The following is a 24,394-nucleotide window of genomic DNA, read 5'->3' as shown; positions in this document are numbered from 1 at the left end:
GGAGATTACCGAGATAGGGAGGAGTTGTGGGGGCTGGAGATAGACAGATCTTTGAGCGATAAGGGAGTCAAGGGTTATGGGGAGCGGGTGGGGAAGTGGACCTGAGTCCATGATCAGATCAGCCGTGATATTATTGAATGGCGGAGCAGGCTCGAGGGGCCGAATGGCCTCCTCTGCTCCTGTCTCTTATGTTCTTACGTTCTGATCTCAGTTATAAATGGGCTGCCCCTTAATTCTGAGGCTATGCCCCCCTAGTTTTAGGTTCCCCCAATGAGTGGAAACATCCATTCTGCATCTACCCCACAAATGGAGGGGTGGAGAGGGTCATTGAGAAGCTCCCTCCCTCAATGTGGAGATGGGTTGAGGGTGGACAGAGATATCTGGAGGGAGAGCTGCAGTGAGGTCCTCCAGGCCTCCAGAGGGCGCACAATGGTGGGCTGTGGAGGAAGTGTGCTCTTGCACTGAGCATTCCTTGTCCCCTTCCAGGGCTTTCCACTTCCGGTTGGACAGCCACTCTCAAAATATTTATTTTTAGAGGCTTTAGGAGGAAAAAAAACATAGGGTTTCCTCAGGATCCGGCATTTTCACCGAGTGTCTATGTAACTGTGGGGTCGTTTCTCCATTTGGGCCAAATTTTTTGTTGCAGAAGGTCTATCTGGAAGGTGGTGACGTCTACCGGTAGAATTTCCATCGAGAGAGAGAGAGAGAGAGAGAGGAAGGAAGGAAGGAAGGAAGGAGGAAGGAAGGAAGAAGAAAGGAAGAAGAAGAGGTCCCAAGGAGAGCTGCAGATGTCAGCTGGCAGGAGATAAATAAGCTCCAAGGGTTTTTCTGGGGGGATAAGCTACCTGAAGAATGAGGCCAACAAGGTCTCTAGGGCAGGTTGTCCATGAGATGTTTTGAGAGATATATCCAAAGAAACTTTTCCCCAACTATCCCAAACCCCACCACCTCTTCCTCCTCCTTCCCCCCTTCACCCACCACCCCAAATTCATTGTGGGGGGGAGGGAGATCTATCCCCCAACTCATCGACTGGTTTATATTTTTGGGTGAGGTGGGGGGGTGGTGAGAAGATAGGTTAGACGTTGGGGTTGTTGTTCGAAGGGTTGTGGCTAGGGAGCCCGGTCCAGGGAGGGTTGAGAAGGCGAGAGAGGGAGAAAGGAAGGAAGGAAAGAGAGGACATTGAGGGAGGCGAGAGAGACATTGAGGGAGGAAGAGAGACATTGAGGGAGGAGGAGCGAGGCATTGAGGGAGGAGAGATATATTGAGGGAAGGGGAGAGAGATACATTGAGGGAAGGAGAGAGAGACATTGAGTGAGGAGAGATAGACATTGAGGGAAGGAGAGAGACATTGAGGGAAGGAGAGAGACATTGAGGGAAGGAGAGAGATATATTGAGGGAGGAGAGAGATATTGAGGGAGAGGAGAGAGATATTGAGGGAAGGAGAGAGAGACATTGAGGGAAGGAGAGATAGACATTGAGGGAAGGAGAGATAGACATTGAGGGAAGGAGAGAGACATTGAGGGAAGGAGAGAGATATATTGAGGAAGGAGAGAGATATATTGAGGGAGGAAGAGATATTGAGGGAGGGAGGAAGAGATATTGAGGGAAGGAGAGAGAGACATTGAGGGAAGGAGAGAGAGACATTGAGGGAAGGAGAGAGAGACATTGAGGGAAGGAGAGAGAGACATTGAGGGAAGGAGAGAGAGACATTGAGGGAAGGAGAGAGAAAACGACATTGGATAAGGAAGAGGAGAGAAAACGAGCTACCTCCAACGCCTAAGAGAACCTCGCTCCCGCTACCTTCAGGGAAACCCTTTGCGCACGTTTGGTGCTACTCTAGAATTTTGCCTCGAGTTGAGCCCCGGCGAGACGAAGATCGGGACCACCGGGGCGGTGGGCAGGAGACAGGCGGACATCCGCCCGAAGGGATAGGCGGAACTTGCCGGGAGATCGGTCAGCGGGGAGGGAAGAGGCGTTCGGCCGTCGAGCGGGAGGATTGAAACTGCGCCCAGGAGCGTTTCGGGATTTCGGTGGGGCCGTTCGGCTCCCGAGCGATCGGCAGAGAGAGAGAGAGAGAGAGAAAGGGGGTTCTCCCCGAGCCGAGGGGGAACCGGCCAAACATTTGATTGGTTCAGGTGACCTTTTGGCCAGGGACTTTTGGAGGCGCTCGGTTAAGACTTTTGGAAAGTTTCTCGGGGAGGGAGAGAGTTTGAGAAATCGGTGACGCCCAAAAAAAAAAACGCCCGCCCCCCCCCTCAAAAAAAACGGTCAATAAAACCTCGCGGCCATGGCTCGGTGAGGTCAAAGGTTGACGGAAGGGGGCGAGCCGAGCGATAATTGGCTCGCGCGCCCAGACGCTCGAGAAAACGAGCGCGACAACGAGAGACAAATCACAAAGGGTTGCTTCGAAGCGAGATCGGAACGGGCCGTGTCCCGGTGATGGCCGGCATGGAGTCAGGCAGCCGGCAACAGGGCGATAATGGCGGTCTGGACAACGCTTTGGCCGACGTGCCGATCGCTCCCAAGACGCCGCCGTCCGTTGCCGCCGTGGATTGGCCGGACGGTTCTGCAGACGGGAGCTCGGAGAGCCGATTGGCCGGGGAGGTCCCCGCCGTATCCATTGCCGGCGGGGAGGCCGGAGGTCAGGGGTCGGGGCCGCCCGGCGATCCGGGACGCCCCCCGCCGGGGGAGGGCGAGGGGGCCGAGAGCGGGGGCGTGCGGCCAGACCAGGAGGAGGCCGGCCTACCGGTGGAGGCCGGCGGTCAGCCCCGGCCCGACCCGGCGCTGGGCAACGCCGCTGGCTCGAAGCCGGCCAGCGTCCCCAGGAGCGACCCCGGGGAAACCTTCTACTACGTCAAGTGGATCAGCTGGAAGGGGGAAAAGACGCCCCTGATCACCCAGAGCGAGAATGGACCCTGCCCCCTCATCGCCATCATGAACATCTTGCTCCTGAGATGGAAGGTAGGTGTGCGAGGGGTTTATTAAGGAAATTGCGTTTATATAGCAACTTTCACCTACCTCGAGCGCCCAATCTCGGCCGACGCTCTCCCCGTGCAGCGCTGTTGGAGGGGCAGTACTGAGGGAGCGCCGCACTGTCGGAGGGACGGTACTGAGGGAGCTCCGCACTGTCGGAGGGGCAGTACTGAGGGAGCGCCGCACTGTCGGAGGGGCAGTACTGAGGGAGTGCCGCACTGTCGGAGGGGCGGTACTGAGGGAGCGCCACACTGTCGGAGGGGCGGTACTGAGGGAGCGCCGCACTGTCGGAGGGGCAGTACTGAGGGGGCGCCGCACTGTCGGAGGGGCGGTACTGAGGGAGCGCCGCACTGTCGGAGGGACAGTACTGAGGGAGCGCCGCACTGTCGGAGGGGCAGTACTGAGGGAGCGCCTCACTGTCGGAGGGGCAGTACTGAGGAGCGCCGCACTGTTGGAGGGGCAGTACTGAGGGAGTGCCGCACTGTCGGAGGGGCAGTACTGAGGGAGCGCCGCACTGTCGGAGGGACAGTACTGAGGGAGCGCCGCACTGTCGGAGGGACAGTACTGAGGGAGCGCCGCACTGTCGGAGGGGCGGTACTGAGGGAGCACCGCACTGTCAAAGCTTTTGGTCACCTGCCCTAATATCTCATTGGTCTCAAATTCTGTTTGATAATCGCTGTGAAGCGACGTTTTAGTACGTTAAAGGTGCTATAAAAATGAATGTTGTTTCTGAGGCCTGGTCAACTTGAAAGAGAATCTAATCTGTTCTTTGTAAAATGAAGAAAAATGATTGACCCCGGTTGCTGAAGAATATTCTGCAATATCTTTCCTTCCTCCAGGTGAAACTTCCACCAAAAACTGAGGTGATATCAGTAGAGCAATTGATGACACTTCTCGGTGAGTAACTGTGTTCAGTCACGTCTCTCCAACGCACTCCTGGCCGACCTCCCACATTCTCCCCGACGTAAACTCCAGGTGATCCAAAACTCGGCTGACCCCGTGTCCTAACTGGCACCGAGTCCCGCTCACCCATCACCCCCTGTGCTCGCTGCCCCCGTGTCCTAACTGGCACCGAGTCCCGCTCACCCATCACCCCCTGTGCTCGCTGCCCCGTGTCCTAACTCGCACCGAGTCCCGCTCACCCATCACCCCCTGTGCTCGCTGCCCCCGTGTCCCACTCACCCATCACCCCCTGTGCTCGCTGCCCCCGTGTCCTAACTCGCACCGAGTCCCGCTCACCCATCACCCCCTGTGCTCACTGACCCGTGTCCTAACTCGCACCCAGTCCCGCTCACCCATCACCCCCTGTGCTCGCTGCCCCCGTGTCCTAACTCGCACCGAGTCCCGCTCACCCATCACCCCCTGTGCTCGCTGACCTACATTGGCTCCCGGTTAAGCAACGCCTCGATTTCAATATTCTCATCCTTGTTTACAAATCACTCCATGGCCCTACACCCCTCCCTATCTCCGTAACCTCCTCCAGCCCCACAACCCCTCCCTATCTCTGTAACCTCCTCCAGCCCCTACACCCCTCCCTATCTCTGTAACCTCTTACAGCCCCTACACCCCTCCCTATCTCTGTAACCTCCTCCAGCCCCTACACCCCTCCCTATCTCTGTAACCTCCTCCAGCCCCGACACCCCTCCCTATCTCTCTAACCTCCTCCAGCACCTACAGCCCTCCCTATCTCTGTAACCTCCGCCAAACCCTACACCCCTCCCTATCTCTGTAACCTCCTCCAGCCCCACAACCCCCCCGCCCCGTGATGTCTGCACTCCTCTAATTCTGCCCTCCTGACCATCCCTGATTATAATCGCTCCACCATCGGTGACCATGCCTTCAGCTGCCTGGGCCCCAAGCTCTGGAACTCCCTCCCTAAACCTCTCCGCCTCTCTCTCCTCCTTTAAGACGCTCCTTAAAACCGACCTCTGACCCAGCTTTTGGTCGCCTGTGGAAGTTTTCCTTGACACTGAGGGACTGCCGAGCTGATGGTGATTGGAGGGTAATTTGGGCTGCCTCTGTGTTTCAGGTGACTGTGTACTCTCGACCAAACCCAAGGAGAGCACCGAGGGGCTGCAGCTGAACTTCGAGCAGGTATCTCACCCACACTCCCTCGACTCGGAACCCCCAGCCCAACCCAACCCCTGGGGACATTAGCTGCTGGCGGAGACTGGGGCAGGAGCAGGAGCAGGAGTCTCGCGCTCGCTCGCTCTCTGTCTCGCGCTCGCTCTCTCTCTGTCTCGCGCTCGCTCGCTCTCTCTCTGTCTCGCGCTCGCTCGCTCTCTGTCTCGCGCTCGCTCTCTCTCTGTCTCGCGCTCGCTCTCTCTCTGTCTCGCGCTCGCTCTCTCTCTGTCTCGCGCTCGCTCTCTCTCTGTCTCGCGCTCGCTCTCTCTCTGTCTCGCGCTCGCTCTCTCTCTGTCTCGCGCTCGCTCGCTCTCTGTCTCGCGCTCGCTCTCTCTCTGTCTCGCGCTCGCTCTCTCTGTGTCTCGCGCTCGCTCTCTCTCTGTCTCGCGCTCGCTCTCTCTCTGTCTCGCGCTCGCTCGCTCTCTGTCTCGCACTCGCTCGCTCTCTGTCTCGCGCTCGCTCTCTCTCTGTCTCGCGCTCGCTCTCTCTCTGTCTCGCGCTCGCTCTCTCTCTGTCTCGCGCTCGCTCTCTTCTGTCTCGCGCTCGCTCGCTCTCTGTCTCGCGCTCGCTCTCTCTCTGTCTCGCGCTCGCTCGCTCTCTGTCTCGCGCTCGCTCTCTCTCTGTCTCGCACTCGCTCGCTTTCTGTCTCGCACTCGCTCTCTCTCTGTCTCGCACTCGCTCTCTCTCTGTCTCGCACTCGCTCGCTCTCTGTCTCGCGCTCGCTCTCTCTCTCTCGCGCTCGCTCTCTCTCTGTCTCGCGCTCGCTCTCTCTCTGTCTCGCGCTCGCTCTCTCTCTGTCTCGCGCTCGCTCTCTCTCCGTCTCGCACGCGCTCTCTCTCCGTCTCGCGCTCGCTCTCTCTCCGTCTCGCACTCGCTCTCTCTCTGTCTCGCGCTCGCTCTCTCTCTGTCTCGCGCTCGCTCTCTCTCTGTCTCGCGCTCGCTCTCTCTCTGTCTCGCGCTCGCTCTCTCTCCGTCTCTCGCTCGCTCTCTCTCCGTCTCTCGCTCGCTCTCTCTCCGTCTCTCGCTCGCTCTCTCTCTGTCTCGCGCTCGCTCTCTCTCCGCCTCTCGCTCGCTCTCCGCCTCTCGCTCGCTCTCTCTCCGCCTCTCGCTCGCTCTCTCTCTCTCCGCCTCTCGCTCGCTCTCCGCCTCTCGCTCGCTCTCTCTCCGTCTCGCGCTCGCTCTCTCTCCGTCTCTCGCTCTCTCTCCGCCTCTCGCTCGCTCTCTCTCCGTCTCTCGCTCTCTCTCCGCCTCTCGCTCGCTCTCTCTCCGTCTCTCGCTCGCTCGCTCTCTCTCCGCCTCGCGCTCTCTCTCTCTCCGCCTCGCGCTCGCTCTCTCTCCGCCTCGCGCTCGCTCTCTCTCCGCCTCGCGCTCGCTCTCTCTCCGCCTCTCGCTCGCTCTCTCTCCGTCTCTCGCTCGCTCGCTCTCTCTCCGCCTCGCGCTCTCTCTCTCTCCGCCTCGCGCTCGCTCTCTCTCTCTCCGCCTCCCGCTCGCTCTCTCTCTCTCCGCCTCCCGCTCGCTCTCTCTCCGCCTCGCGCTCGCTCTCTCTCCGCCTCGCGCTCGCTCTCTCTCTCTCCGCCTCGCGCTCGCTCTCTCTCCGCCTCGCGCTCGCTCTCTCTCTCTCCGCCTCGCGCTCGCTCTCTCTCCGCCTCGCGCTCGCTCTCTCTCTCTCCGCCTCGCGCTCGCTCTCTCTCCGCCTCGCGCTCGCTCTCTCTCCGTCTCTCGCTCGCTCGCTCTCTCTCCGTCTCTCGCTCTCTCTCTCTCCGCCTCTCGCTCGCTCTCTCTCCGTCTCTCGCTCTCTCTCTCTCCGCCTCGCGCTCGCTCTCTCTCCGCCTCGCGCTCGCTCTCTCTCCGCCTCGCGCTCGCTCTCTCTCCGCCTCGCGCTCGCTCTCTCTCCGTCTCTCGCTCGCTCGCTCTCTCTCCGTCTCTCGCTCTCTCTCTCTCCGCCTCACGCTCGCTCTCTCTCTCTCCGCCTCGCGCTCGCTCTCTCTCCGCCTCGCGCTCGCTCTCTCTCTCTCCGCCTCGCGCTCGCTCTCTCTCCGCCTCGCGCTCGCTCTCTCTCCGTCTCTCGCTCGCTCGCTCTCTCTCCGTCTCTCGCTCGCTCTCTCTCCGCCCCGCGCTCTCTCTCTCTCCGCCTCGCGCTCGCTCTCTCTCTCTCCGCCTCTCGCTCGCTCTCTCTCCGTCTCTCGCTCTCTCTCTCTCCGCCTCGCGCTCGCTCTCTCTCCGCCTCGCGCTCGCTCTCTCTCCGCCTCGCGCTCGCTCTCTCTCTCTCCGCCTCGCGCTCGCTCTCTCTCCGCCTCGCGCTCGCTCTCTCTCTCTCCGCCTCGCGCTCGCTCTCTCTCCGCCTCGCGCTCGCTCTCTCTCTCTCCGCCTCGCGCTCGCTCTCTCTCCGCCTCGCGCTCGCTCTCTCTCCGCCTCTCGCTCGCTCTCTCTCCGCCCCGCGCTCTCTCTCTCTCCGCCTCGCGCTCGCTCTCTCTCTCTCCGCCTCTCGCTCGCTCTCTCTCCGTCTCTCGCTCTCTCTCTCTCCGCCTCGCGCTCGCTCTCTCTCCGCCTCGCGCTCGCTCTCTCTCCGCCTCGCGCTCGCTCTCTCTCTCTCCGCCTCGCGCTCGCTCTCTCTCCGCCTCGCGCTCGCTCTCTCTCTCTCCGCCTCGCGCTCGCTCTCTCTCCGCCTCGCGCTCGCTCTCTCTCTCTCCGCCTCGCGCTCGCTCTCTCTCCGCCTCGCGCTCGCTCTCTCTCCGTCTCTCGCTCGCTCGCTCTCTCTCCGTCTCTCGCTCTCTCTCTCTCCGCCTCTCGCTCGCTCTCTCTCCGTCTCTCGCTCTCTCTCTCTCCGCCTCGCGCTCGCTCTCTCTCTCTCCGCCTCGCGCTCGCTCTCTCTCCGCCTCGCGCTCGCTCTCTCTCCGTCTCTCGCTCGCTCGCTCTCTCTCCGTCTCTCGCTCTCTCTCTCTCCGCCTCACGCTCGCTCTCTCTCTCTCCGCCTCGCGCTCGCTCTCTCTCCGCCTCGCGCTCGCTCTCTCTCTCTCCGCCTCGCGCTCGCTCTCTCTCCGCCTCGCGCTCGCTCTCTCTCCGTCTCTCGCTCGCTCGCTCTCTCTCCGTCTCTCGCTCGCTCTCTCTCCGTCTCTCGCTCTCTCTCTCTCCGCCTCTCGCTCGCTCTCTCTCCGCCTCTCGCTCGCTCTCTCTCCGCCTCTCGCTCGCTCTCTCTCCGTCTCTCGCTCGCTCGCTCTCTCTCCGTCTCTCGCTCGCTCGCTCTCTCTCCGTCTCTCGCTCGCTCGCTCTCTCTCCGTCTCTCGCTCTCTCTCTCCGCCTCTCGCTCGCTCTCTCTCCGTCTCTCGCTCGCTCGCTCTCTCTCCGTCTCTCGCTCTCTCTCCGCCTCTCGCTCGCTCTCTCTCCGTCTCTCGCTCGCTCGCTCTCTCTCCGTCTCTCGCTCTCTCTCTCTCCGTCTCTCGCTCTCTCTCTCTCCGCCTCTCGCTCGCTCTCTCTCCGTCTCTCGCTCGCTCGCTCTCTCTCCGTCTCTCGCTCGCTCGCTCTCTCTCCGTCTCTCGCTCTCTCTCTCTCCGCCTCTCGCTCGCTCTCTCTCCGTCTCTCGCTCGCTCTCTCTCTCTCCGCCTCTCGCTCTCTCTCTCTCCGCCTCTCGCTCGCTCTCTCTCCGCTTCCCGCTCGCTCTCTCTCCGTCTCTCGCTCGCTCTCTCTCCGCCTCGCGCTCTCTCTCTCTCCGTCTCGCGCTCGCTCGCTCTCCGTCTCCCGCTCGCTCGCTCTCCGTCTCTCGCTCGCTCTCTCTCTCTCCGCCTCGCGCTCTCTCTCCGCCTCGCGCTCTCTCTCTCTCCGTCTCGCGCTCGCTCTCTCTCCGTCTCTCGCTCGCTCTCTCTCCGCCTCGCGCTCGCTCTCTCTCTCTCCGCCTCGCGCTCGCTCTCTCTCCGCCTCGCGCTCGCTCTCTCTCTCTCCGCCTCGCGCTCGCTCTCTCTCCGCCTCGCGCTCGCTCTCTCTCTCTCCGCCTCCCGCTCGCGCTCTCTCCGCCTCCCGCTCGCTCTCTCTCCGCCTCGCGCTCGCTCTCTCTCCGCCTCGCGCTCGCTCTCTCTCCGCCTCGCGCTCGCTCTCTCTCTCTCCGCCTCGCGCTCGCTCTCTCTCCGCCTCGCGCTCGCTCTCTCTCTCTCCGCCTCGCGCTCGCTCTCTCTCCGCCTCGCGCTCGCTCTCTCTCTCTCCGCCTCGCGCTCGCTCTCTCTCCGCCTCGCGCTCGCTCTCTCTCCGTCTCTCGCTCGCTCGCTCTCTCTCCGTCTCTCGCTCTCTCTCTCTCCGCCTCTCGCTCGCTCTCTCTCCGCCTCTCGCTCGCTCTCTCTCCGCCTCTCGCTCGCTCTCTCTCCGCCTCTCGCTCGCTCTCTCTCCGCCTCTCGCTCGCTCTCTCTCCGTCTCTCGCTCGCTCGCTCTCTCTCCGTCTCTCGCTCGCTCGCTCTCTCTCCGTCTCTCGCTCTCTCTCTCCGTCTCTCGCTCTCTCTCTCCGTCTCTCGCTCTCTCTCTCCGCCTCTCGCTCGCTCTCTCTCCGTCTCTCGCTCGCTCGCTCTCTCTCCGTCTCTCGCTCTCTCTCCGCCTCTCGCTCGCTCTCTCTCCGTCTCTCGCTCGCTCGCTCTCTCTCCGTCTCTCGCTCTCTCTCTCTCCGTCTCTCGCTCTCTCTCTCTCCGCCTCTCGCTCGCTCTCTCTCCGTCTCTCGCTCGCTCGCTCTCTCTCCGTCTCTCGCTCTCTCTCTCTCCGCCTCTCGCTCGCTCTCTCTCCGTCTCTCGCTCGCTCTCTCTCTCTCCGCCTCTCGCTCTCTCTCTCTCCGCCTCTCGCTCGCTCTCTCTCCGCTTCCCGCTCGCTCTCTCTCCGTCTCTCGCTCGCTCTCTCTCCGTCTCTCGCTCGCTCTCTCTCCGCCTCGCGCTCTCTCTCTCTCCGTCTCGCGCTCGCTCTCTCTCCGTCTCCCGCTCGCTCGCTCTCCGTCTCTCGCTCGCTCTCTCTCTCTCCGCCTCGCGCTCTCTCTCTCTCCGCCTCGCGCTCTCTCTCTCTCCGTCTCGCGCTCGCTCTCTCTCCGTCTCTCGCTCGCTCTCTCTCCGCCTCGCGCTCGCTCTCTCTCTCTCCGCCTCGCGCTCGCTCTCTCTCCGCCTCGCGCTCGCTCTCTCTCTCTCCGCCTCGCGCTCGCTCTCTCTCCGCCTCGCGCTCTCTCTCTCTCCGCCTCGCGCTCGCTCTCTCTCCGCCTCGCGCTCGCTCTCTCTCCGCCTCGCGCTCGCTCTCTCTCTCCGCCTCGCGCTCGCTCTCTCTCTCTCCGCCTCGCGCTCGCTCTCTCTCCGTCTCGCGCTCGCTCTCTCTCCGCCTCTCGCTCTCTCTCTCCGCCTCTCGCTCGCTCTCTCTCCGCCTCGCGCTCTCTCTCTCTCCGCCTCTCGCTCGCTCTCTCTCCGCCTCGCGCTCTCTCTCCGCCTCTCGCTCGCTCTCTCTCCGCCTCTCGCTCGCTCTCTCTCTCTCCGCCTCGCGCTCGCTCTCTCTCCGCCTCGCGCTCGCTCTCTCTCTCTCCGCCTCTCGCTCTCTCTCTCCGCCTCGCGCTCTCTCTCTCTCCGCCTCGCGCTCTCTCTCTCTCCGCCTCTCGCTCGCTCTCTCTCCGCCTCTCGCTCGCTCTCTCTCTCTCCGCCTCTCGCTCGCTCTCTCTCTCTCCGCCTCTCGCTCTCTCTCTCCGCCTCGCGCTCTCTCTCTCTCCGCCTCTCGCTCGCTCTCTCTCCGCCCCGCGCTCTCTCTCTCTCCGCCTCGCGCTCGCTCTCTCTCTCTCCGCCTCTCGCTCGCTCTCTCTCCGTCTCTCGCTCTCTCTCTCTCCGCCTCGCGCTCGCTCTCTCTCCGCCTCGCGCTCGCTCTCTCTCCGCCTCGCGCTCGCTCTCTCTCCGTCTCTCGCTCGCTCGCTCTCTCTCCGTCTCTCGCTCTCTCTCTCTCCGCCTCTCGCTCGCTCTCTCTCCGTCTCTCGCTCGCTCGCTCTCCGTCTCTCGCTCGCTCTCTCTCCGTCTCTCGCTCGCTCGCTCTCTCTCCGTCTCTCGCTCGCTCTCTCTCCGTCTCTCGCTCGCTCGCTCTCTCTCCGTCTCTCGCTCGCTCTCTCTCCGTCTCTCGCTCTCTCTCTCTCTCCGCCTCTCGCTCGCTCTCTCTCCGTCTCTCGCTCGCTCGCTCTCCGTCTCTCGCTCTCTCTCTCTCCGCCTCTCGCTCGCTCTCTCTCCGTCTCTCGCTCGCTCGCTCTCTCTCCGTCTCTCGCTCTCTCTCTCTCCGTCTCTCGCTCGCTCTCTCTCCGCCTCTCGCTCGCTCTCTCTCCGTCTCTCGCTCGCTCGCTCTCTCTCCGTCTCTCGCTCTCTCTCTCTCCGTCTCTCGCTCTCTCTCTCTCCGCCTCTCGCTCGCTCTCTCTCCGTCTCTCGCTCGCTCGCTCTCTCTCCGTCTCTCGCTCTCTCTCTCTCCGCCTCTCGCTCGCTCTCTCTCCGTCTCTCGCTCGCTCGCTCTCTCTCCGTCTCTCGCTCTCTCTCTCTCCGCCTCTCGCTCGCTCTCTCTCCGCCTCGCGCTCGCTCTCTCTCCGCCTCGCGCTCGCTCTCTCTCCGTCTCGCGCTCGCTCTCTCTCCGCCTCGCGCTCGTTATCTCTCTCTCCGTCTCTCGCTCGCTCTCTCTCCGTCTCTCGCTCGCTCTCTCTCCGTCTCTCGCTCTCTCTCTCTCCGTCTCTCGCTCGCTCTCTCTCCGTCTCTCGCTCGCTCGCTCTCTCTCCGCCTCGCGCTCGCTCTCTCTCCGCCTCGCGCTCTCTCTCACTCCGCCTCTCGCTCGCTCGCTCTCCGCCTCTCGCTCGCTCTCTCTCCGCCTCTCGCTCGCTCTCTCTCTCTCCGCCTCTCGCTCGCTCTCCGCCTCTCGCTCGCTCTCTCTCTCTCCGCCTCTCGCTCGCTCTCTCTCCGCCTCGCGCTCGCTCTCTCTCCGTCTCTCGCTCTCTCTCTCTCCGCCTCGCGCTCGCTCTCTCTCCGTCTCTCGCTCTCTCTCTCTCCGCCTCTCGCTCGCTCTCTCTCCGTCTCTCGCTCGCTCTCTCTCCGCCTCGCGCTCTCTCTCTCTCCGCCTCTCGCTCGCTCTCTCTCCGTCTCTCGCTCGCTCGCTCTCTCTCCGTCTCTCGCTCTCTCTCTCTCCGCCTCTCGCTCGCTCTCTCTCCGCCTCGCGCTCGCTCTCTCTCCGTCTCGCGCTCGCTCTCTTTCCGCCTCGCGCTCGCTCTCTCTCCGCCTCGTGCTCGCTCTCTCTCTCTCCGCCTCGCGCTCGCTCTCTCTCCGCCTCGCGCTCGCTCTCTCTCTCTCCGCCTCGCGCTCGCTCTCTCTCTCTCCGCCTCGCGCTCGCTCGCTCTCTCTCCGTCTCTCGCTCTCTCTCTCTCCGCCTCTCGCTCTCTCTCTCTCCGCCTCTCGCTCGCTCTCTCTCCGCCTCGCGCTCGCTCTCTCTCCGCCTCGCGCTCGCTCTCTCTCCGCCTCTCGCTCGCTCTTTCTCTCTCCGCCTCTCGCTCGCTCTCCGCCTCTCGCTCGCTCTCTCTCTCTCCGCCTCTCGCTCGCTCTCTCTCTCTCCGCCTCTCGCTCGCTCTCTCTCTCTCCGCCTCTCGCTCGCTCTCTCTCTCTCCACCTCTCGCTCGCTCTCCGCCTCGCGCTCTCTCTCTCTCCGCCTCGCGCTCTCTCTCTCTCCGCCTCTCGCTCGCTCTCTCTCCGCCTCGCGCTCGCTCTCTCTCCGTCTCTCGCTCTCTCTCCGCCTCTCGCTCGCTCTCTCTCCGCCTCTCGCTCGCTCTCTCTCCGTCTCGCGCTCGCTTTCTCTCCGCCTCGCGCTCGCTCTCTCTCTCTCCGTCTCTCGCTCTCTCTCTCCGCCTCTCGCTCGCTCTCTCTCCGTCTCTCGCTCGCTCTCTCTCCGCCTCGCGCTCTCTCTCTCTCCGCCTCTCGCTCGCTCTCTCTCCGCCTCTCGCTCGCTCTCTCTCTCTCCGCCTCGCGCTCGCTCTCTCTCCGCCTCGCGCTCGCTCTCTCTCTCTCCGCCTCTCGCTCTCTCTCCGCCTCTCGCTCGCTCTCTCTCCGCCTCTCGCTCGCTCTCTCTCCGCCTCGCGCTCTCTCTCTCTCCGCCTCTCGCTCGCTCTCTCTCCGCCCCGCGCTCTCTCTCTCTCCGCCTCTCGCTCGCTCTCTCTCTCTCCGTCTCGCGCTCGCTCTCTCTCCGTCTCTCGCTCGCTCTCTCTCCGTCTCTCGCTCGCTCTCTCTCCGCCTCGCGCTCGCTCTCTCTCTCTCCGCCTCGCGCTCGCTCTCTCTCCGCCTCGCGCTCGCTCTCTCTCCGTCTCTCGCTCGCTCGCTCTCTCTCCGTCTCTCGCTCTCTCTCTCTCCGCCTCTCGCTCGCTCTCTCTCCGTCTCTCGCTCGCTCGCTCTCTCTCCGTCTCTCGCTCGCTCGCTCTCTCTCCGTCTCTCGCTCGCTCGCTCTCTCTCCGTCTCTCGCTCGCTCGCTCTCTCTCCGTCTCTCGCTCTCTCTCTCCGTCTCTCGCTCTCTCTCTCCGCCTCTCGCTCGCTCTCTCTCCGTCTCTCGCTCGCTCGCTCTCTCTCCGTCTCTCGCTCGCTCGCTCTCTCTCCGTCTCTCGCTCTCTCTCTCTCCGCCTCTCGCTCGCTCTCTCTCCGTCTCTCGCTCGCTCGCTCTCTCTCCGTCTCTCGCTCTCTCTCTCTCCGCCTCTCGCTCGCTCTCTCTCCGCCTCGCGCTCGCTCTCTCTCCGTCTCGCGCTCGCTCTCTCTCCGTCTCGCGCTCGCTCTCTCTCCGTCTCGCGCTCGCTCTCTCTCCGCCTCGCGCTCGCTCTCTCTCCGCCTCGCGCTCGCTCTCTCTCCGCCTCGCGCTCGCTCTCTCTCTCTCCGCCTCGCGCTCGCTCTCTCTCCGCCTCGCGCTCGCTCTCTCTCTCTCCGCCTCGCGCTCGCTCTCTCTCCGCCTCGCGCTCTCTCTCTCTCCGCCTCGCGCTCGCTCTCTCTCCGCCTCGCGCTCTCTCTCTCTCCGCCTCGCGCTCGCTCTCTCTCTCTCCGCCTCGCGCTCGCTCTCTCTCCGCCTCGCGCTCTCTCTCTCTCCGCCTCGCGCTCGCTCTCTCTCCGCCTCGCGCTCGCTCTCTCTCTCTCCGCCTCGCGCTCGCTCTCTCTCCGCCTCGCGCTCTCTCTCTCTCCGCCTCGCGCTCGCTCTCTCTCCGCCTCGCGCTCGCTCTCTCTCCGCCTCGCGCTCGCTCTCTCTCTCTCCGCCTCGCGCTCGCTCTCTCTCCGCCTCGCGCTCGCTCTCTCTCCGCCTCGCGCTCTCTCTCTCTCCGCCTCTCGCTCGCTCTCTCTCCGCCTCTCGCTCGCTCTCTCTCTCTCCGCCTCTCGCTCGCTCTCCGCCTCTCGCTCGCTCTCTCTCTCTCCGCCTCTCGCTCGCTCTCTCTCCGCCTCGCGCTCGCTCTCTCTCCGTCTCTCGCTCTCTCTCTCTCCGCCTCTCGCTCGCTCTCTCTCCGTCTCGCGCTCGCTCTCTCTCCGCCTCGCGCTCGCTCTCTCTCCGTCTCTCGCTCTCTCTCTCTCCGCCTCTCGCTCGCTCTCTCTCCGTCTCTCGCTCGCTCTCTCTCCGCCTCGCGCTCTCTCTCTCTCCGCCTCGCGCTCTCTCTCTCTCCGCCTCTCGCTCGCTCTCTCTCCGTCTCTCGCTCGCTCGCTCTCTCTCCGTCTCGCGCTCGCTCTCTCTCCGCCTCGCGCTCGCTCTCTCTCCGCCTCGCGCTCGCTCTCTCTCTCTCCGCCTCGCGCTCGCTCTCTCTCTCTCCGCCTCGCGCTCGCTCTCTCTCTCTCCGCCTCGCGCTCGCTCTCTCTCTCTCCGCCTCGCGCTCGCTCTCTCTCTCTCCGCCTCGCGCTCGCTCTCTCTCTCTCCGCCTCGCGCTCGCTCTCTCTCTCTCCGCCTCGCGCTCGCTCGCTCTCTCTCCGTCTCTCGCTCTCTCTCTCTCCGCCTCTCGCTCGCTCTCTCTCCGCCTCGCGCTCGCTCTCTCTCCGCCTCTCGCTCGCTCTCTCTCTCTCCGCCTCTCGCTCGCTCTCCGCCTCTCGCTCGCTCTCTCTCTCTCCGCCTCTCGCTCGCTCTCTCTCCGCCTCGCACTCTCTCTCTCTCCGCCTCTCGCTCGCTCTCTCTCCGCCTCGCGCTCGCTCTCTCTCCGTCTCTCGCTCTCTCTCCGCCTCTCGCTCGCTCTCTCCGCCTCTCGCTCGCTCTCTCCGTCTCGCGCTCGCTCTCTCTCCGCCTCGCGCTCGCTCTCTCTCCGTCTCTCGCTCTCTCTCTCTCCGCCTCTCGCTCGCTCTCTCTCCGTCTCTCGCTCGCTCTCTCTCCGCCTCGCGCTCTCTCTCTCTCCGCCTCTCGCTCGCTCTCTCTCCGCCTCTCGCTCGCTCTCTCTCTCTCCGCCTCGCGCTCGCTCTCTCTCCGCCTCGCGCTCTCTCTCTCCGCCTCTCGCTCGCTCTCTCTCCGCCTCTCGCTCGCTCTCTCTCCGCCTCGCGCTCTCTCTCTCCGCCTCGCGCTCTCTCTCTCCGCCTCTCGCTCTCTCTCTCCGCCTCTCGCTCGCTCTCTCTCCGCCTCTCGCTCGCTCTCTCTCCGCCTCTTGCTCGCTCTCTCTCTCTCCGCCTCGCGCTCGCTCTCTCTCCGCCTCGCGCTCGCTCTCTCTCCGCCTCGCGCTCGCTCTCTCTCTCTCTCCGCCTCTCGCTCTCTCTCTCCGCCTCGCGCTCGCTCTCTCTCCGCCTCTCGCTCGCTCTCTCAACGCCCCGCGCTCTCTCTCTCTCCGCCTCTCGCTCGCTCTCTCTCTCTCCGTCTCGCGCTCTCTCTCTCTCCGTCTCGCGCTCGCTCTCTCTCCGTCTCTCGCTCGCTCTCTCTCCGTCTCTCGCTCGCTCTCTCTCCGTCTCTCGCTCGCTCTCTCTCCGTCTCTCGCTCGCTCTCTCTCCGTCTCTCGCTCGCTCTCTCTCCGTCTCTCGCTCGCTCTCTCTCCGCCTCGCGCTCGCTCTCTCTCTCTCCGCCTCGCGCTCGCTCTCTCTCCGCCTCGCGCTCGCTCTCTCTCCGCCTCGCGCTCGCTCTCTCTCCGTCTCTCGCTCGCTCGCTCTCTCTCCGTCTCTCGCTCGCTCGCTCTCTCTCCGTCTCTCGCTCGCTCGCTCTCTCTCCGTCTCTCGCTCGCTCGCTCTCTCTCCGTCTCTCGCTCGCTCGCTCTCTCTCCGTCTCTCGCTCGCTCGCTCTCTCTCCGTCTCTCGCTCGCTCGCTCGCTCTCTCTCCGTCTCTCGCTCGCTCGCTCTCTCTCCGTCTCTCGCTCTCTCTCTCTCTCCGCCTCTCGCTCGCTCTCTCTCCGTCTCTCGCTCGCTCGCTCTCTCTCCGTCTCTCGCTCTCTCTCTCTCCGCCTCTCGCTCGCTCTCTCTCCGTCTCTCGCTCGCTCGCTCTCTCTCCGTCTCTCGCTCTCTCTCTCTCCGCCTCTCGCTCGCTCTCTCTCCGCCTCTCGCTCGCTCTCTCTCCGCCTCGCGCTCGCTCTCTCTCCGTCTCGCGCTCGCTCTCTCTCCGTCTCGCGCTCGCTCTCTCTCCGTCTCGCGCTCGCTCTCTCTCCGCCTCGCGCTCGCTCTCTCTCTCTCCGCCTAGCGCTCGCTCTCTCTCCGCCTCGCGCTCGCTCTCTCTCTCTCCGCCTCGCGCTCGCTCTCTCTCCGCCTCGCGCTCGCTCTCTCTCCGCCTCGCGCTCTCTCTCTCTCCGCCTCGCGCTCGCTCTCTCTCCGCCTCGCGCTCTCTCTCTCTCCGCCTCGCGCTCGCTCTCTCTCTCTCCGCCTCGCGCTCGCTCTCTCTCTGCCTCGCGCTCGCTCTCTCTCCGCCTCGCGCTCTCTCTCTCTCCGCCTCGCGCTCGCTCTCTCTCTCTCCGCCTCGCGCTCGCTCTCTCTCTCTCCGCCTCGCGCTCTCTCTCTCTCCGCCTCGCGCTCGCTCTCTCTCTCTCCGCCTCGCGCTCGCTCTCTCTCCGCCTCGCGCTCTCTCTCTCTCCGCCTCGCGCTCTCTCTCTCTCCGCCTCGCGCTCGCTCTCTCTCCGCCTCGCGCTCTCTCTCTCTCCGCCTCGCGCTCTCTCTCTCTCCGCCTCGCGCTCGCTCTCTCTCTCTCCGCCTCGCGCTCGCTCTCTCTCCGCCTCGCGCTCGCTCTCTCTCCGCCTCGCGCTCGCTCTCTCTCTCTCCGCCTCGCGCTCGCTCTCTCTCCGCCTCGCGCTCTCTCTCTCTCCGCCTCTCGCTCGCTCTCTCTCCGCCTCTCGCTCGCTCTCTCTCTCTCCGCCTCTCGCTCGCTCTCCGCCTCTCGCTCGCTCTCTCTCTCTCCGCCTCTCGCTCGCTCTCTCTCCGCCTCGCGCTCGCTCTCTCTCCGTCTCTCGCTCTCTCTCTCTCCGCCTCTCGCTCGCTCTCTCTCCGTCTCGCGCTCGCTCTCTCTCCGCCTCGCGCTCGCTTTCTCTCCGTCTCTCGCTCTCTCTCTCTCCGCCTCTCGCTCGCTCTCTCTCCGTCTCTCGCTCGCTCTCTCTCCGCCTCGCGCTCTCTCTCTCTCCGCCTCTCGCTCGCTCTCTCTCCGTCTCTCGCTCGCTCGCTCTCTCTCCGTCTCGCGCTCGCTCTCTCTCCGCCTCGCGCTCGCTCTCTCTCCGCCTCGCGCTCGCTCTCTCTCTCTCCGCCTCGCGCTCGCTCTCTCTCTCTCCGCCTCGCGCTCGCTCTCTCTCTCTCCGCCTCGCGCTCGCTCTCTCTCTCTCCGCCTCGCGCTCGCTCTCTCTCTCTCCGCCTCGCGCTCGCTCTCTCTCTCTCCGCCTCGCGCTCGCTCTCTCTCTCTCCGCCTCGCGCTCGCTCTCTCTCTCTCCGCCTCGCGCTCGCTCTCTCTCTCTCCGCCTCGCGCTCGCTCGCTCTCTCTCCGTCTCTCGCTCTCTCTCTCTCCGCCTCTCGCTCGCTCTCTCTCCGTCTCGCGCTCGCTCTCTCTCCGCCTCGCGCTCGCTCTCTCTCCGCCTCTCGCTCGCTCTCTCTCTCTCCGCCTCTCGCTCGCTCTCCGCCTCTCGCTCGCTCTCTCTCTCTCCGCCTCTCGCTCGCTCTCTCTCCGCCTCGCGCTCTCTCTCTCTCCGCCTCTCGCTCGCTCTCTCTCCGCCTCGCGCTCGCTCTCTCTCCGTCTCTCGCTCTCTCTCCGCCTCTCGCTCGCTCTCTCCGCCTCTCGCTCGCTCTCTCCGTCTCGCGCTCGCTCTCTCTCCGCCTCGCGCTCGCTCTCTCTCCGTCTCTCGCTCTCTCTCTCTCCGCCTCTCGCTCGCTCTCTCTCCGTCTCTCGCTCGCTCTCTCTCCGCCTCGCGCTCTCTCTCTCTCCGCCTCGCGCTCTCTCTCTCTCCGCCTCTCGCTCGCTCTCTCTCCGCCTCTCGCTCGCTCTCTCTCTCTCCGCCTCGCGCTCGCTCTCTCTCCGCCTCGCGCTCGCTCTCTCTCCGCCTCTCGCTCGCTCTCTCAACGCCCCGCGCTCTCTCTCTCTCCGCCTCTCGCTCGCTCTCTCTCCGTCTCGCGCTCGCTCTCTCTCCGTCTCTCGCTCGCTCTCTCTCCGTCTCTCGCTCGCTCTCTCTCCGTCTCTCGCTCGCTCTCTCTCCGTCTCTCGCTCGCTCTCTCTCCGTCTCTCGCTCGCTCTCTCTCCGTCTCTCGCTCGCTCTCTCTCCGTCTCTCGCTCGCTCTCTCTCCGTCTCTCGCTCGCTCTCTCTCCGTCTCTCGCTCGCTCTCTCTCCGTCTCTCGCTCGCTCTCTCTCCGTCTCTCGCTCGCTCTCTCTCCGTCTCTCGCTCGCTCTCTCTCTCTCCGCCTCGCGCTCGCTCTCTCTCTCTCCGCCTCGCGCTCGCTCTCTCTCCGCCTCGCGCTCGCTCTCTCTCCGCCTCGCGCTCGCTCTCTCTCCGTCTCTCGCTCGCTCGCTCTTTCTCCGTCTCTCGCTCTCTCTCTCTCCGCCTCTCGCTCTCTCTCTCTCCGCCTCTCGCTCGCTCTCTCTCCGTCTCTCGCTCGCTCGCTCTCTCTCCGTCTCTCGCTCGCTCGCTCTCTCTCCGTCTCTCGCTCGCTCGCTCTCTCTCCGTCTCTCGCTCGCTCGCTCTCTCTCCGTCTCTCGCTCGCTCGCTCTCTCTCCGTCTCTCGCTCGCTCGCTCTCTCTCCGTCTCTCGCTCTCTCTCTCTCCGCCTCTCGCTCGCTCTCTCTCCGTCTCTCGCTCGCTCGCTCTCTCTCCGTCTCTCGCTCTCTCTCTCTCCGCCTCTCGCTCGCTCTCTCTCCGCCTCTCGCTCGCTCTCTCTCCGTCTCTCGCTCGCTCGCTCTCTCTCCGTCTCTCGCTCTCTCTCTCTCCGCCTCTCGCTCGCTCTCTCTCCGCCTCTCGCTCGCTCTCTCTCCGCCTCGCGCTCGCTCTCTCTCCGTCTCGCGCTCGCTCTCTCTCCGTCTCGCGCTCGCTCTCTCTCCGCCTCGCGCTCTCTCTCTCTCCGCCTCGCGCTCGCTCTCTCTCTCTCTCCGCCTCGCGCTCGCTCTCTCTCTCTCCGCCTCGCGCTCGCTCTCTCTCTGCCTCGCGCTCGCTCTCTCTCCGCCTCGCGCTCTCTCTCTCTCCGCCTCGCGCTCGCTCTCTCTCTCCGCCTCGCGCTCGCTCTCTCTCTCTCCGCCTCGCGCTCGCTCTCTCTCTCTCCGCCTCGCGCTCGCTCTCTCTCCGCCTCGCGCTCTCTCTCTCTCCGCCTCGCGCTCGCTCTCTCTCCGCCTCGCGCTCGCTCTCTCTCCGCCCCGCGCTCTCTCTCTCTCCGTCTCGCGCTCGCTCTCTCTCCGCCTCGCGCTCGCTCTCTCTCCGCCTCGCGCTCGCTCTCTCCGCCTCGCGCTCGCTCGCTCTCTCTCCGCCTCGCGCTCGCTCTCTCTCCGTCTCGCGCTCGCTCTCTCTCCGCCTCGCGCTCTCTCTCTCTCCGCCTCGCGCTCGCTCTCTCTCTCTCCGCCTCGCGCTCGCTCTCTCTCTCTCCGCCTCGCGCTCGCTCTCTCTCCGCCTCGCGCTCGCTCTCTCTCCGTCTCGCGCTCGCTCTCTCTCTCTCCGCCTCGCGCTCGCTCTCTCTCTGCCTCGCGCTCGCTCTCTCTCTGCCTCGCGCTCGCTCTCTCTCCGCCTCGCGCTCTCTCTCTCTCCGCCTCGCGCTCGCTCTCTCTCTCTCCGCCTCGCGCTCGCTCTCTCTCTCTCCGCCTCGCGCTCTCTCTCTCTCCGCCTCGCGCTCGCTCTCTCTCTCTCCGCCTCGCGCTCGCTCTCTCTCTCTCCGCCTCGCGCTCGCTCTCTCTCCGCCTCGCGCTCGCTCTCTCTCCGCCCCGCGCTCTCTCTCTCTCCGTCTCGCGCTCGCTCTCTCTCCGTCTCTCGCTCTCTCGCTCTCCGCCTCCCGCTCGCTCTCTCTCCGCCTCCCGCTCGCTCTCTCGCTCTCCGCCTCCCGCTCGCTCTCTCTCCGCCTCGCGCTCGCTCTCTCGCTCTCCGCCTCCCGCTCGCTCGCTCTCTGTCTCTCGCTCTCTGTCTCTCGCTCTCTGGGACCCTAATCTCTCTCTCTCTTTCCGCCCCCCCCAGAACATGAACGATGCCATGGCTGTCCTCCCCAAACTCTCGACGGGCCTGGATGTCAATGTGCGGTTCACGGGCGTGGGAGACTTTGAGTACACCCCCGAATGTATAGTCTTCGACCTGCTGGACGTCCCCCTTTACCATGGCTGGCTGGTCGATCCGCAGGTGAGAGGAGGCGAAGGGGGCGGGCCCTGTCTGCTTAACCCCGACACCGAGCGTCTGTACTGAGGGAGCACCGCACTGTCGGAGGGGCGGTACTGAGGGAGTGTCGGAGGGGCGGTACTGAGGGAGTGTCGGAGGGGCAGTACTGAGGGAGTGTCGGAGGGGCGTACTGAGGGAGTGTCGGAGGGGCAGTACTGAGGGAGTGTTGGAGGGGCAGTACTGAGGGAGTGTCGGAGGGGCAGTACTGTCGGAGGGGCGTACTGAGGGAGTGTCGGAGGGGCAGTACTGAGGGAGTGTCGGAGGGGCGTACTGAGGGAGTGTCAGAGCGGCAGTACTGAGGGAGCGCCGCACTGTCGGAGGGGCGATGCTGAGGGAGCGCCGTACTGTCGGAGGGGCGGTACTGAGGGAGTGTCGGAGGGGCGGTACTGAGGGAGTGCCGCACTGTCGGAGGGGCAGTACTGAGGGAGCGCCGCACTGTCGGAGGGGCTGTACTGAGGGAGCGCCGCACTGTCGGAGGGGCTGTGCTGAGGGAGCGCCGCACTGTCGGAGGGGCTGTGCTGAGGGAGCGCCGCACTGTCGGAGGGGCGGTACTGAGGGGGCGATGGGGAGAATGTGTTTTGACGCAGCGAGTTGTTGTGATCGGGAACGCGCTGCCTGACAGGGCGGTGGGAGCAGATTCAATCGGGACTTTCAAACGGGGGAATTGGGTAAATACTGGAAGGGGGGGAAATGTGCCGGGCTGTGGGGAAAGAGCAGGGGGGGAGTGGGACTGATTGGATCGCTCTGTCACAGAGCCGGCACAGCACGGGCTCCAATGGGATCCTCCTGTGCGGTGAGATTCTGCGGTTGCCCAAAGCGCTCCCCCACAGGGAGTTTTGCTGGCCCAATGTCTGGGTCTGCTACGGAGTTATTGATCGAGGGATCGATTGGTGGAAGGACTCACATCGTGGTGGGACCACGCGACTACCGGGATGGTGGAAGGCCCGGTGGACTCGGTGGTTATCTCTTCACCAGTCGATTGCCAAGTTACTCGAGACTGGAGCAAACCATATTTCCTCTCTCCCTCTGCCCCCCCGCCCCCCACAGAGCCATGAGGTGATCCAGGCAGTCGGCAGAAGCACCTACAACCAACTGGTGGAAAAAATCATCTCGTCCAAGCACTCCACAGACAGCGGGCTGGTTAGTGAAGGTAAGGTAGTTAGCCAAGCCGGCTCCAGCGGGTGTTCAATAACGTCATAGGAGCAGGAGTCGGCCATTCGGCCCCTCGAGCCTGCTCCGCCATTTAATACGATCATGGCTGACCCGATCATGGGCTCAGCTCCACTTCCCCGCCCGCCCCCTTATCGGTTAAGAAACTGTCTATCTCTGTCTTAAATTTATTCAATGTCCCGGCTCCCACAGCTCTCTGAGGCAGCGAATTCCACAGATTTACAACCCCCTGAGAGAAGAAATTCCTCCTCATCTCAGTTTTAAATGGGCGGCCCCTTATTCTAAGACCATGCCCCCTAGTTCTAGTCTCCCCCATCAGTGGAAACATCCTCCCTGCATCCACCTTGTCGAGTCCCCTCATAATCTGATATGTTTCGATAAGATCACCTCTCATTCTTCTGAATTCCAATGAGTAGAGGCCCAACCTACTCAACCTTTCCTCATAAGTCAACCCCCTCATCCCCGGAGTCAACCCGAGTGAACCTTCTCTGAACTGCCTCCAAAGCAAGTATATCCTTTCGTAAATATGGAAACCAAAACTGCACGCAGTACTCCAGGTGTGGCCTCACCAATACCCTGTATAACTGGAGCAAGACTTCCCTGCTTTTATACTCCATCCCCCTTTGCGATAAAGGCCAAGATTCCATTGGCCTTCCTGATCACTTGCTGTACCTGCGTACTGTACCTGTCAGGAGCTCCGCACAGGGAGTGTCTCGCCTCTGCTGGTGACCGAGAGCCACCCCTACGGTGGAGGTGGGGAGTCAAATCTCTCGCTCCGGCCAGGGTCTGCTCGTCCTGGCTCGCTCGCTCACTCGCACTCTGTCTGCGGCCTGCACCCGAGTCATTCTGCAGGACGAGAGAGAGAGAGAGAGAGGAGTGAGGGTGTCCCGGGTGATGAGATCAACCCAGGCGTCCGCTCCTGGTCGCCTCCCAGCGACGAACCCCACCCCCGCCCCAGGGCACGTGCGTGGACGTTGGGTGGGATCGGGGTTAGCTGTGATGCCATTCACAGTTGAATATCCAGTTGAGATTGAATATGATGCCACCCACAGTTGAATATCCAGTTGTGATTGGATGGGATGCCACCCACGGTTGAATATCCAGTTGAGATTGGATATGATGCCACCCACAGTGGAATATCCAGTTGAGATTGGATGGGATGTCTCCCACAGCTGAATATCCAGTTGCGATTGGAAGGGATGCCTCCCACAGTTGAATATCCAGTTGAGATTGGATGGGATGCCCCCCACAGTTGAATATCCAGTTGAGATTGAATATGATGCCACCCACAGTTGAATATCCAGTTGTGATTGGATGGGATGCCACCCACGGTTGAATATCCAGTTGAGATTGGATATGATGCCACCCACAGTAGAATATCCAGTTGAGATTGGATGGGATGTCTCCCACAGCTGAATATCCAGTTGCGATTGGAAGGGATGCCTCCCACAGTTGAATATCCAGTTGAGATTTGATGGGATGCCCCCCACAGTTGAATATCCAGCTGAGATTGGATATGACGCCACCCGCAGTTGAATATCCAGTTGAGATTGGATGGGATGCCCCCCACGGTTGAATATCCAGCTGAGATTGGATGGGATGCCACACACACGTTGAAAATCCAGACACGATGGGGTGCGACGGCACCCACGGCCGAACATCCCGACTGTTGGATGCGATGCCGCTCCCAGTCGAATAGCCCCCATCACGTATCGCGGGCGGAGGTTTACGATGGCAAGCCGGCCGTGCCGCGTGCCCCGGCAAGGGGTGGGCACCGTCGGGGACGGGGGAGGGGATCGTCAGAGATGGGCCGGTGGTGGGGGGGGTGGCGGGGGAGGAGAGAGATAAAGTTTACCGCTGGTTTCTGTTCCGGCACAGGCCTGGTCGCGGAGCAGTTCCTGGACGCCACGGCCACGCAGCTGACCTATCACGGCCTCTGTGAGCTCACGGCGGCAGCGAAGGACGGGGAGCTCTGCGTCTTCTTCCGAAACAACCATTTCAGCACCATGATTAAACACAAGGTACGGCACTGGGCCGCAGTGAAGCATCGCCCCCCAATATCGGCACTACTGGGATCTGCGTGCACTCCTAATGCAGGCCGACGCACCCAGTGCCGTGTGAGCGCCGGACTGCACTGTCGGAGGGGCGGTACTGAGGGAGCGCCGCACTGTCGGAGGGGCAGTACTGAGGGAGCGCCGCACTGTCGGAGGGGCAGTACTGAGGGAGCGCCGCACTGTCGGAGGGGCAGTACTGAGGGAGCGGCGCACTGTTGGAGGGGCAGTACTGAGGGAACGCTGCACTGTCAGAGGGGCAGTACTGAGGGAGTGCCGCACTGTCGGAGGGGCGGTACTGAGGGAGCGCCGCACTGTCGGAGGGGCAGTACTGAGGGAGCGG

The 24,394-nt window shown here is 63.9% G+C and overlaps 1 protein-coding gene across 1 annotated transcript; it reads left to right on the top strand.

Moving 5' to 3' along the window:
* Nucleotides 1–487: 487 nt before the first annotated feature.
* Nucleotides 488–24,021, top strand: LOC139244977 (ubiquitin carboxyl-terminal hydrolase MINDY-1-like; the record flags this gene model as incomplete). The annotated part of the gene is made up of 6 exons (XM_070871078.1): nt 488–2,961; nt 3,813–3,870; nt 5,003–5,067; nt 20,636–20,794; nt 21,878–21,980; nt 23,879–24,021. Coding segments are annotated over exons 1-6 (1,050 nt in total), but the record flags the coding sequence as incomplete, so codon positions are not given.
* Between the last annotated feature and the right edge of the window lie 373 nt (nt 24,022–24,394).

Source organism: Pristiophorus japonicus, unplaced genomic scaffold (assembly GCF_044704955.1).
Source record: "Pristiophorus japonicus isolate sPriJap1 unplaced genomic scaffold, sPriJap1.hap1 HAP1_SCAFFOLD_2087, whole genome shotgun sequence".
Taxonomy (NCBI): Eukaryota; Metazoa; Chordata; class Chondrichthyes; family Pristiophoridae; genus Pristiophorus; species Pristiophorus japonicus.
This window is presented reverse-complemented; position numbering and strand designations above follow the sequence as displayed.